Consider the following 13,232-nt stretch of genomic DNA (forward strand, 5'->3'; position numbering starts at 1 on the left):
CTCATCTGACAAAGTTGGTTCTTTTTCTAGTTTTTTGAGGTTTAACATTAGATTGTTTATTTGAGATTTTTTCTTTTTTGATAATAGGCATTTATTGTTATATATTTCCCACTTAGAACTGCTTTTGTCAGCATCCTATTAGTTTTGATATGTTGTGTTTCCATTTTTGTTTGTCTCAAAATATGGTTTGATATCCTTTTTTCCCCTCTGACCTATTGTTTGTTTAGGAGCATGTTGTTTAATTTCCACATATTTGTGAATTTTCCAAGATTTCTTGTTATTGATTTCTAGTTTTATGCCATTGTGATCAGAAAAAATACTTGATATGATTAAAATCCTCTTAAATTTGTTAAGACTTGTTTTGTGGCCAACCCTGGAGAATGTCCCATGTGTGCTTGAGAGGAATGTGTATTTTCTTGCTGTAGGATGTGATGTTTTGTATATGACTGTGAGGTTCATTTGATTTAAAGTGTAATTCAGGTTCAGTGTTTTCTTGTTGATTTTCTATCTAGATGATCTGTTCATCATTGAAAGTGGGGTATTGAGGTCCTTTACTCGTATACTATTGCAGTCTATCTCTCAGATCATGTAATAATGGCTTTTTATATTTAGGTGTTCCAATGTTGGATGTGTATATGTTTACAATTATGTCCTCTTAATGAAATGACCCCTTTATCATTATATAATGGCCTTCTTTGTCTCTTTGTGTAGCTTTTGACTTAAAGTCTATTTTGTCTGATATAAGTATAGCTACCCTTGCTCTCTTTTGGTTTCCATTTGCATGGAATAACTTTTCCATCCCTTCACTTTGTCTATGTATTTCCTTACTAGTAAAGTGAGTCTCTCACAGATAGCATATAGTTGGCCTTTTATTTTATTTTTTTAAACCCATTCAGCCACTCTATGTGTTTTGACTGGCGACTTTAATCCATTTACATTCAAGGTAATTGCTGATAGGTAAGGACTTGCTACTGCCATTTTGTAATTTGTTTCTGTTTGTTTTGTAGATATGTTTTTTCTTCCTCTCTTGCTACTTTCCTCTGTGGTTTGATAATTTTCTGTGGTGGTATGCTTTGAATCTTTTCCTTTTATGTTTTGTGCAACTATTATAGGTTTTTGTGTTTACCATCAGGTTTACATAAAACATCTTGTACTAGCTGGGCATGGTTGTATGTACTTGTAGCCCCATCTACTTGGAAGCATGAAGTGGGAGAATCACTTTGGCCCAGGAGTTTGACTCCTGTCTGGGCAATATAGCAAGACTCCATCTCTTTAAAAAATAATAATAATAAAAAAACCAAAAAATATTATTATAACAGGCTGTTTTAAGGTGATAACAAGTTAACTTTTATTGTATATAAAATCTCAGTACTTTAACTTCCTCCCCCCCAACATCTTTTATGATTTAGATGTCAAATTTTACATCTTTTTGTAATTTGGATTCCTTTAACAATTTATTATAGCTGCATTTGTTTTTGTTTTGTTTTTTAACTCTCATAATACAGAGAAAATTCCTTTACACATCATCCTTACAGTATTATTCTGAATATGACTATGTCTTACTTATACCATTTAGTGCTTTTTGCTTTTATAAGTTTTATGTATCAATTAGGAGCCTTTTATTTCAGCTTAGCTCCCTTTAGCATTTCCTGTAAGGCAGGCCTAGTGGTAATAAACTTCCTTAGTTTTTGTTTGGGAAAGTTTTTATTTATCCCTTATTTCTGAGGAATAGCTTTGCTGAGTGACATATTCTTGGTTGCCAGTTTTGTTTTCCTTCTGCACTTTGACTATATTATCCCACTCTTTTATGGCTTGCAGGGATTCTGCTGAGAAATCTACTGATTGCTGTTTTTGGACTCCCTTGAATGTGATACGTTTCTGATCTCTTACCACTTTCAGGATTTTTTGTCTTTGTTTTGTTATTTTAATTTAATTTAATTTTGAGGCAGAATCTTGTTTTGTCACCCAGACTGGAGTGCAGTGGCATGATCTCGGTTCACTGCAGCCTCCTGGGTTCAAGTGATTCTCCTGCCTCAGCCTCCTGAGTAGCTGAGACTATAGGTGTGCGCCACCATGCCAGCAAATTTTTGTATTTTTAGTAGAGATGGGGTTTCACCATATTGGCCAGGCTGGTCTTGAACTCCTGACATCGTGATCTGCTTGCCTCAGCCTCCCAAAGTGCTGGGATTACAGGTGTGAACCACCATGCCCAGCCATCTTTGTTTTTCAGTAGTTTGATTATGATTTGTCTTGGTGCACTCATCTTTGGCTTGAATTTAATTGGAGATCTCTGAGCTTTCTATACCTGAATGTTGTCATATTTCTACAAATTTTGGAAACTTTGAGCCATATTTTCTTAAATGTATTTTCTGGGCCTTTTTCTTTATCATATCTTTCTTAGAATTATATTAGAAGAAAGTTAGTTCTCTTGATGGTGTCCCATAATCTATGTAGGCTTTCTTCATTCGTTTTTCATAGATCTCCATTTTCTTCAGGGTCCATTATTGGAGCTTTATTAGTTTCTTTTTGTTGTGTCACATTTCCCTGATTCTTTCTAAACCTTGATGTCTACACATTTGAGGAAATGGCCACCTCTTTTGGCCTTAAAGGTTTTCTTTCACAGTGGTAGAGCTTCACTAGTTAGTTTAGCATTTGATTATGGATGGGCTAGCTGGTAACAACCCCAGACAGGTAGACCTTGCTGTTGGGTTGCTGTTGGGCCAGCCTGCTGCCTGTGCTTTGAGGTCTAGTGGAACTTCTGGCTGTGCTCTGTGGTCTGATAAGACAGATCACTAGCTGGACTCCACAGTTAGGTGGAGCTATTGACTGGGCTCTGTGATAGCCTCTGATTGCACAGGGTTGCATGTTGTTTTCCCTGGCTGGGAAGTACTGCTGTTTTTAATCTATAGCTGGGCAGGGCTGTGTGCTGGGCTCAGAGACTGGGCGAGGTTTCTGCGGTTCTGCTCAGCCATTCGGGATGGGCCAGGCTATGATCTAGAGAAATGCATGGCACTTAAGGACGCAGTGCTTAAGCAAAGCTTACTGAGTCTTTGTGGGGTCACCACGCAGCTGCTGGGGTTGAGTGGGGCCAGGTAATTTCCTACACAGATACTCATTCATTGACCTGCACTTGCCTCCCAGCCTGGGAAGCCTTAAGCAGAACATGAAGGCTTGGTAGGGTTAGGCTAGTTGGCTGCTGGGGTTGGGTGGGGCCAGTTGCTACCCTCCTTAGGTAATCACTGACCTGCCTTTGCTGCCTGGTGTGGGGAGGGCTTAAGGAACACCAGAGCTAGGGGGGGAAGCTGGCTAGGGAATGAAGCCTGGCAGATCAGTTGACTGTACTTCCTGCAGGACAATGCTAATGCTGTTGGCTAGTTTCTCTGGTGGAGTGCCTCCATTGGCTAGAATGCAGAGCCACTGCCAAGATCCATGTGCTCGCTTCTGTGAGTCTCACTTTTGTTCTTTGTTTCTGGCTGATCCTAGGTGGTCTAGCGCTGCCTGCACTCCCAGTGTTTCCTGGGAGATAATAATGAGTGGGCTTCCTGCTCAGGGTCCCAGAGTGTTGGGGAAGCTGAATGTTTGCCTCTAACTCTCTTTTCCCACTGTAGAAACTGTGGGCCCGGGGGAATCCTCTGTGTGTGGTGCTGTGCTGGCTTGAGGTGTGGCAGGGTTTGGGGGAGTGGTGATGTGGTTAAAGTGAAACCATTCCTCTATTCCACTTACCCCTTGAATGAGGCTTTTTTGCAGTTATGTGGTCCAAGGGGATGTCCCAGCCTTTCAAGTTCAAGGAGTTCGGGAGTATTAATGAAGATATTCTTGTCTGTAAATAGTTAGTTGTTGGTTGGATTTTTGTTGGGGGTATGAGAGCTGAGCAACTCCCATTGTGCCATCTTGCTGACTGGAACTTCCAGCTGTAATGTTTTTATCTAGCAGCAGAGTTCACTTACAAATGCAATTCAGTTAGATGGGTGTGGCTTGCTTTCTCCACACCAAAGATCTTCATTCAATAAATGAACTATGAAAACTTTGTTCTACTCTGAAATTGCAGTATATTGTCCTTCTTTTTAGATAAAGGATTTTTATTAGAGAGAAAGTATCTGAATCTCCTCTGACTTCTGTAATCAAACTTACTAAATGGAATGCAGTGGTTTCTTGTGTATGGGATCTCATTCCCATGGAGTCCATATGTAGGGGGGTTTAGAACAGTAATTTGCTAAAATATGACTTTATTTTTATGTGAACATGAGTCACACTGATGCATATCTGTCACTGGGTAGAGCATGACAAGATGGAATGAATTGGAACTTAATGTGACTTAATGGAAAGAAGCTATGGAGACATAGAACATGGCTCTGATTATACCAGATAATCTTAATATGCAATTATGACAACCCTATGAGTATGGAGGATTAAGATGTCATAGGTATGAATATGTGAACCATATTTTGCTTTCTGTTTATTACATAATAAGCTCTAAGGAATAGATCCTACATTATTACTTTGAGCATGTTAGAATATCTGAAGTTGGAGTTTTACTAACCTCATTATTTATAATTATTAAAATAACTTGCTGATCAATTTTATTCTAAAATACTAAATTGTACATTATGTGCTTTCTACAAAAGTGTGCATCAAAACTGAATGCTGTGTCAGTTTTCTTGACAAAAAACCCTTTGAAGATGTAACTAATGAGGAGTTGCTGCGTGTTCGGCTGTTACATTTCTGTTCTACCTCCTCGGCAAATAGATACACAACAGTGTGATTCTGATTAGATTTCTGGAAGCAGAGAGGAAGCAAATAAGTAAAGCCATTTATTGTTTTCTCTTTCAATAGCAAGTATTACTGATATGTAGTTGTCTTTTCCTTGATGTGCTGAGGTCTGTTTCAGCTATTTCAATTCTGCTTCTAAAAGGCAGAGTCAGATAAGGCTTCAAAACAAGAACCAATCTCAGTGACCTTGAAGACCAGTTTAAATGGTGGTATTGAAAAATAAGGATTTGCTTATCCGTTGTACTAAAAGTTTTCAGTGTGAAACACATTATCAATATTTGTGCTTTAAGCTTCATGGTAACCATTATTATTTGAATTTTTGAATACAAGATTCAGTAAATTCAGCATTGTACTCACTAGTTACTGGGGTTTTAGGGGATCAGTAAATAGTACTCTTCTCTTCCCCACCCGGGTCAGAACCAATTGAGAGAGAGAGAGATTCTGACCAATGGCGATCAAGGAGGTTTGCTTTATTGCTGATGAAATGTAGAGGATTGTCATGATCTGGGTGGGCAGCCAGACAGGCTTCTAATGCTATGCCTTTAAAATAAACGTACCCAACCAGTCACTGGCAGAGATCACAGATGGAAAACCTCAGGCATCATCTGTGGAAACCTGTGCATGTAAAACCAATGGGATGGAGGGGCAAAGCATGGAGCCTTGGGGAGCAGGGTCAGGTGGGAGTTGGGTGCTGACTCCGGAGGAGGCAGGAGCTGAGCTGAGCATGCCATTTCATCCCCCAAACTTAGCTTCCCGCGGACAGTGTGGAGGGTGTGAAGTGAGGCCAGGATGCTTCCACTGCAAGTTCCTCCTTACGGGAGCATGAGGGGAGTGGGAGTAAGTGTTCTCAGGTCACACTTAACTCAGAGACAATCCTGAATGTACTGGCACTTCCGAAGCAAAAAGCATCAGGTCTGTGGGTTAGTGTGGTATTTAATCAAATTATCTTGTACTGAGTTGCTTTCTAGGTAATCAAAGCAAAAGCCATCTGTGCTTGTATAGTATTCTCCCTTCCTACTGAGCATTTGAGCTAATTATGAACAGAAATGCATAAAATAAAGATGAACATGGTATTAACAAATAACAAACATAGTAAAATAGGGCAAAAAGTGACACAAAATCGGTTGTGCAGTAAAAAACGGGGACAGAACTGCACTAATTATTTAAGAAAAACAAAGTGGAATTTCTCATAGGACCTGTTGAGTGAACAGTATTCTTGAAAAATTCTAGAAGTTAGCAGGGAGGAAGGGATAGGGAGTTACTGGTTAAAGGATACAAAATTACAGCTATATAGGAGGAATAATAAGTTCTAATATTCTATAGCACTATATGGTGACTGTAGTCAACAATAATATGTATTTTCAGATATCAGCTAGAAGAGAGGATTTGGAATGTTCTTAACACAAAGAAATGGAAATGATAAATGAGATGATGGGTATGCAATTTACCTGATTTGACCCCTAGACATTGTATATATTAAAATATCACTGCGTACTGCATAGATATGTACAATTATGTGTGAGTTTAAAAGTCTATAGTAAATGCAATGAGAGTCATATAAGTTTTGTTTTCTTTTTTTAAATAATACCTCTGAATGAAAACTGGAGTGACCAACTGTCTTGGATTGCTCAGAAGTGTCGTGGTTTTACCATTGAATGTCCCATGTCCCAGGAAATCCTCAGTCTCTAGCAAACTGGAATGGCTGGTCACTCTAAATTGAAACTGTGAACATAAAACCAAAGAGCAAATTAGTTACTCAAAGGACCAAACTAAGGGAGTCCAAGTAAGTAGCAGAATCCCAGGCTAGAACCTAGATTAGCAGAGGGAGGGTGGCCTGCCACCCACCAGTGGGATGTGGCCTAGTGGTTAGGAACAGTGGTTCTGGGTAGGGAAGACCCGGGTTTGAATCCTTGCTCTGCTGCTAGATGGAGATCTTAGGCAAGTTACTTAATTTCTCTCTCTCTGCTCTACACCTTGATTCCCTTATCTATAATATAAGATGACTTAATACCCTGGAGGGCTGTAATGAGGATCAAATGAGAACATTCACATAAAATGATTAGCTCTGTAACTGGACTTGGTTGGCTTACATGGCATTTAACATTGTCATGAGATTTTTCCATAAAAGCCTGGATCTCTGACATTTCTGACAAATCAGCAAGTTCTACCACCACCCATGGGAGCTGAGTAGCAGATGCTCCCCTTAGAAGGCATGTGTGTTCTCCAAGAGGGCACAGCCCCCACCCGGCCCTCTCTACTTCATGGGCCTGGTCCCTTGGAGACATTGAGTTTGCATTCCATGTTGTAAGTTTCCTCTGCTTGTAGTGCAGTCCGACCACCACTGGGAGCTTGTTAGAAATGCAGGGTCCCTAAGGACCCACCCACAACCTGAGGCATGAGAATTTTCATTTTAATAAGATCCCTGGTGATACTTCCCGGCGATAAAGTTTGAGAAGCACTGTTACAAACCACAGAGCATTATTCCTAACCACGGGAGTGTCAGGATCAACTGGGGAGTTTTTTGCTTGTTTGTTTTCTAGCTGTGTCCAAGGACCTATCCAGACTTGCTGAAATCAGAGTTCCTGGGTTGGAATGTCCAGGCTGCTAAATTAATGCTAGTGACAGGATTTCACTGTGAACACTTGAGAACTATAGATTTCACTTCAGATGAAAGATAGCTAATTATGTTATCTTATTGGGATCCTCAGGTTAAAAAAAAGTTTTACTAATAATGACGATTATATAATCTGAATATATTTGAGGTTGCAATTTTGCCTATTGATTGTAACTTGCTGGATGAGGCCTGGTTGCCGGCGGATTGACTTTTGGTAAGGGTGTTGCAGTGGTTTGAAGGGGGTATGTGTTGGTACATGTCCTTAGTCATACCACCTGAACAGTTTCAAGGGAACTAGATCGTTTCAGAAAATTTTCTTCATTATAATGTAGTCTTACTGGTTTGCAGGAGAGCAGTGAGATTCTAGAAACAGTGACCCTATTAGCTGATTTTTTTCCATTAAAAATATTTTGGATAGCTCTTACGGAAGTCCTTAACTCATCATTGCCTTAATAGTTTTCTGATTGTCTCAAACAGGGTGTGCCTTCAGACCTAATAGTTATTATTTGTTAAATTACTTTTCCAAGGCTACACATTTGCTTCTTCAGTGCCCTTAGTGACTTAACCTCCCTTTGTATGGTCAAACCAACCCTCTTCCAGAGTTTATTTGGCCAAGATATCAGAGATGCCGTATTAGAAATTTCTAGTGTTAATACATTTTTTAATATAAAACCTTACTGTATAGTAAGTTTATATTTGATTAATTTACATTTTCAATTTACTTTTAACTAATTTTCTTTAATTCTTCTTAAGGTAGACTTTTCATATAAATATTTGCTATTGATCATTTTCTTTATCATTTTGTTTAGCAGTATGAAATGAACAAAGGCGTACTTGAGAGTTTTGATATTTAATTGTAATGTCCTTATCACTTTCTCAATTATTGGAAACTTCTGATTCTGTCGCTTCATTCAAATTGGGTAAAGTAAAAAGTTACCGAAGATCCGCTGTTGTGACTGTAAACTTAAATCTATGGACTAGTGGTGTCAGCATCAGCTGGAAGCTTGTTAGAAATGTAGAGTCTCAGCCAGGCACTGTGGCTCACGCCTGTTATCCCAGCACTTTGGGAGGCCCAAAGGGGCAGATCACCGGAGGGTGGGAGTCTGAGACCAGCCTGACCAACATGGAGAAACCCCATCTCTATTAAAAATACAAAATTAGCCGAGTGTGGTGGCGTACACCTGTAATCCCAGCTACTCGGGAGGCTGAGGCAGGAGAATCTCTTGAACTTGGGAGGTGGAGGTTGCGGTGAACTGAGATCATGCCATTGCACTCCAGCCTGGGCAACAACAACAAAAAGAAAAGTAGAGTCCCAGGTCCACTGCAGACCTACTGAATCAGAGCCTGAATTTTAAGATACCCCAGCAGGTGATTTGTGTGCATGTTAAAGAGTGAGAAGCTCTGGACTAAATGATTTACTACTTACTTCTACTTTAGGATGATCAAAAATAGATGATGGTGGTGAAAATAATGTACAGAAAGTATCTTCTTTCCCATCTGCTGAATCTCTGCTTTTTTCTTCTTAAATTTCTTTTTAATGAAGATACTGCTGTATCCACATTGTCTCATGATCTCTCCAACCATCCATGTTGTCATTCTTTTGGGCAACCTTCCTCTTAGAGCAAGCTTGCCCTGGGGCCCTCCTTTGAGTTCTCTACTCTTTCCTCATGAATATTTTATCTGGAGACACATATAGCCAGTAAGGAACTATCTATGCTTTGCATACTTTTGATTGTCCAGTCTCTCTACTTGCATTTGCCTGGAGCCGGTGTGTCATTTAAGCTATACTGAGTCTGTTCCTTAGCTGGTGCTGCCTCTTGCCTCTGGCTGCATGTTAGAACCACCTGGTGAGATTTAAAACAGATTAACACCTTGGTTCCGTCACAGATGAATTAAATCAATTTCCAGAGGTGGGTTCTGGCAGCGGTCCTTTAAGGCAGTTTCTGAGAACAGGGTCTGGGTGATTCTGTTGTGCAGCCATGCTTTAAAACCCCAGGGCCCCATGATATTCATTCTTCATCCATCTACCATCCATTCATTCATCGATCTACCCCACAAACACTTCATGAATTTCTACTGTGTATTAGATGCTTTTCTAAGTTCCAAGAGTGTTTCAGCCTCAGCACTGTTAGCACTTTTAGCTGGACATTTGAAGGACTATCTGATGCATTGTAGGTTGTTTAATGGAGTCCCTGGCTTTTACTCACTTGATGTCAGTAGTGACCTCTGCAGTTATGACAAACAAAAATCTCCCCAGAAATTGCAAAAAAAAAAAAAATTCTTTGGGGGCAGAATTTCCCCCAATTGAGGACCATTGTTCTAGGTCTATTGATGAAAAATTTTATTACTCAGTCTAGGTCTATTGATGAAAAATTTTAAGTGCCTAAAGACATGACGCTTAAAACAGATAATTACAGTAGGGTAGGACAAGCATAGTAAGAGCTTCAGGACAAAGTACATAGACAACACTACAGAGGGATGGGAGTGGCATTTAAGCTGAGCCTCCAAGGATGAGTGGTTATACGCTGGGTGTGCAAAAAGGAGAACACTGCATAGTGAGAATAGCACCTACGAAGGTGTGGAATTATTATGGGATATTGTGATCCACTTTTCATTCATCCCACCTCCCTCTACCTCCTGTTTAATATTTCTCCTTGTGTTGGCAGTATCACTACATTTATCACTTTGCTATGAAACTGCAAGTCATCTGCCCTTAATTACAAGGTTGAGTCTTCTTTTAATAACAGCTTTATTGAGATATAATTTATATATTTGTATTAGTTTCCTATGGTTGTCACAACAAATTACCACAACAGAAATTTATTCTGTCACAGTTTTGGAGGCCGGAATTTTGAAATCAAGGTATCACCAAGGCCACACACCACCTGGAGGCCCTAGGAGAGAATGCTAGAACGCTTCCATGCTTCCTCCAGCTTCTCCTGGCTATGGGCATTCCTGGCTTTGTGGCCACGTCACTCCAGTCTCTGCCTCCATCTTCACATTGCCTCCCTCTATCTGTGTGTGTTAATCTCCCTCTGTCTTTTTTGTATAACAGCACTTCTTATTGAATACAGGGCGCACCCAGAGAATCCAGGATGATCTTCTTATCTCAAGATGCTTAATTTAATTGCATCTAGAAAGACCCCTTTCACAAGTTACAGGGATGAGGATGTGAGTTTTTGGGAGCCACTGTTCACCAGCTTCCTACAATTCCTCCAATTAAAAGTGTACAATTCAATGGTTTGTAGTATATTTACAGAGTTGTACCTCCATCACCACTATCAATTTTATAGTTTTTCATCCCCCACAATGCAACATTGTAGGTATTAGTAATCACTTCCCATTTTTCCCCAACCCCAGCCCTAGACAATCACCAGTCTTTCTGTGAATTTGCCTAGTCTGAACATTTCATATAAATGGAATCATACGGTATATGGCCTTTTGTGACAGGCTTCTTACACTTAGCATAATGTCTTCAAGATTCATCCATGTTGTAGCATGTATCCATACTCCACTCTTTTCCGTTGTTGAGTAAGTCTCAATTATATGGATATATCACATTTTCTTATCCATTCATCATCTGATGGACATTAGGGTTGCTTCCACTTTTTGTGTATTACATACATTGTTGATATGAACACTTGTGTACAAGTTTTTGTGTGGATGTATGCTTTCATTTCTCTTGGGCATATACCTAGAAGTGGAATTGCCAGGTCTCTGGTAACCTTCTCAGGAACTGCCAGACTGTTTCTAAAGCTGCTGCACCATTTTCCATTCCTACCAGTCATGCATGAAGTTTCCAGTTTCTCCTGTTTCTCTTTGTCTTTTTAAAATTTAGTTCTATTGTCAATTCTGTATTTTCTGATAACCTTCTCACCAAGGGTAGAAAAAGATTTCCATTCCATTTCTGTTAATGTCACAAAATTTTTTTCTCACTTTAAGAAATGAAAGGCGATCAGCTCTTACCTATTCTACATATAACGTTTACTTTTGGTCTCACTTTACTTCCCGAAAACTTAGCAGAAAGCAAAATATTAACTTCTGTGTGTGTCTCCACATCCATAGTCATTTTAGCTCCAAAACCTGTAGTGTTCTCCCTGAGCTGTAAGCTCAATGAGAGTAGGCGCCCTGATCTATTTTCCTTGTAAACTCTCTGCAGCTTGTGGTGACTATTCAATAAGTATTAAATGAGAGTGTGATTATTGCCTTGTTAAAAGGATTTAATATTTTACAGGCCGAGTTATTTTTCTTAATTATGCATACATTTGTGAATTTCTAATAACTGTGGTTATTGTTTTTATGTGCAGATGAGCATGAGACTAAAGATGCAACAGAAGAATGTAAAGAACCCTAATCAAGGACTTGCTGGGTGTGCTTTTAAGAAAGTTGGTAATTAAGTTAAATTACATTTTTGATGGAATTATTTGAATTCAATGAATGCATTGTAGAGACTATTCTTTACTGATTTTGACATTTGGAGTCGCTCTTTGTGGCTTATATTTCCTTGATACTTTTGAGACGGGGTGTAATTGTTCAAGGGTGTTTGCTCATTGAAATTTCTGGGACCATTGTTTATAAATTTATTGCAATCTTACAGTGTTAGGATTCATTATAAAAACCGACATTTTAATGTACACTTGTCAGGGTAAAACTTGTTGAAATGCTGTGATTGTCCTGTATTCAATTTTGTATGTTTTACCTCTACTGGGATTCAGACAGATCATGGTGGTCATTGGGAATTTTTGCTGTGGCCCTGCTTTTCCTTCTTCCCACCCGTGTCATGTCTGTGAAATTGGTACAACCTGCCATAAGATGAAATGAATTGCCTCAACAAAGCAATGTTAGAAGAGCCTTTACTATCTTATTGGTGATGACACGTTTCTTAAGTAGGAATTTGACTGAATTATTTGATATATTACTTTGTTAATAATAGTCAACAATAGTTTATTTTCTTTCAGAGTTTGGGCCTTTTAGATTGCATCAAATAAAAATGAGCTACTTAAAAGAAAGTCTGCAGCACTATTTTAAGAGAGATAATTTAGTTACAAGTCAGTAACTTAGAGTCACGAGAAAGTGTTATGTTGACATTCCATAAGATGAGTTGGCATTAGAATTGGAAGTCCAGTTTATTTCTGAATCAAAAAAATGAGCAGGCTATTGTGCTGCCTTTAATAAAATGTGGAGTAATGTATACATAACATTATTTTTGCTGGCACATGTTCATCCACTGATAGTGAATAACATTAATGATTGCTTATATGGAAGTTCCTTGACTTTTTAAAATGAGGAATTCTATAGCTGCTGTTTTCAGAGGTATTGATAGGCAGTTTCTTTTTTCAGACACTCTATTTCAGTTTACTATTTGTTCATTTAAAATAGCAATTGTTCATGCTGATGTCAATGTGCTACATACAACTTATCTTGATGCCAAGAGTTTTGCTGTGGGATGGAAGCGTAAATTAAAAGTCATGATTTTAGATTCTCAAAGGAATGAAATGAGGTGCACTCTGTGTTTCAGGGTTTGGGTGGGAAGAATCAGAGGGCAAAAGTGATATGGGTGAGAATTTGTTGTGGGACAGAGAGGGGCCAGTGCTGTCCGTCAGCCTTTCAGAGGAGTTCAGCTTTCTAAATCTATGCTTTTCTGGTATTTGATGTTTGTATGTATGAGAGAGAGAGAGAGAGAGAGAGAGCACCAGAGAGAGGAGGGAGGGAGGGGAGTGGAGGGGAGGGAGGAAGAAAGGGAGGGAAGGGGGAGAGAGAAAGAAACATAAAGTTATTTCTAGACTTGCACTGCAAAGAGCTTATGACTTTATAGTTTGCTTCTGCCAGTGATATTTGGGACATAGTG

General features: G+C 39.2%; 1 protein-coding gene across 2 annotated transcripts in view; it reads left to right on the plus strand.

The window, feature by feature from the left end:
• The window catches only part of FSIP1 (fibrous sheath interacting protein 1), a 206,916-nt gene extending 194,334 nt beyond the window's left edge, over positions 1 to 12,582 (plus strand). The window contains exons 12-13 of one of the 2 annotated variants that reach the window (XM_011932645.1): positions 11,692 to 11,773; positions 12,343 to 12,363. In XM_011932645.1, the coding sequence (XP_011788035.1) occupies positions 11,692 to 11,738 (47 nt within the window). In that variant the 3' untranslated portion in view covers positions 11,739 to 11,773; positions 12,343 to 12,363. Of the gene's footprint in view, positions 1 to 11,691 lie in introns of both variants that reach the window. The other variant, XM_011932644.1, reaches the window with a different exon arrangement.
• The last annotated feature ends 650 nt before the right edge of the window (positions 12,583 to 13,232 follow it).

The sequence above is a fragment of the Colobus angolensis genome, unplaced genomic scaffold (genome assembly GCF_000951035.1).
Source record: "Colobus angolensis palliatus isolate OR3802 unplaced genomic scaffold, Cang.pa_1.0 Scaffold97, whole genome shotgun sequence".
NCBI classification, from domain to species: Eukaryota; Metazoa; Chordata; class Mammalia; order Primates; family Cercopithecidae; genus Colobus; species Colobus angolensis.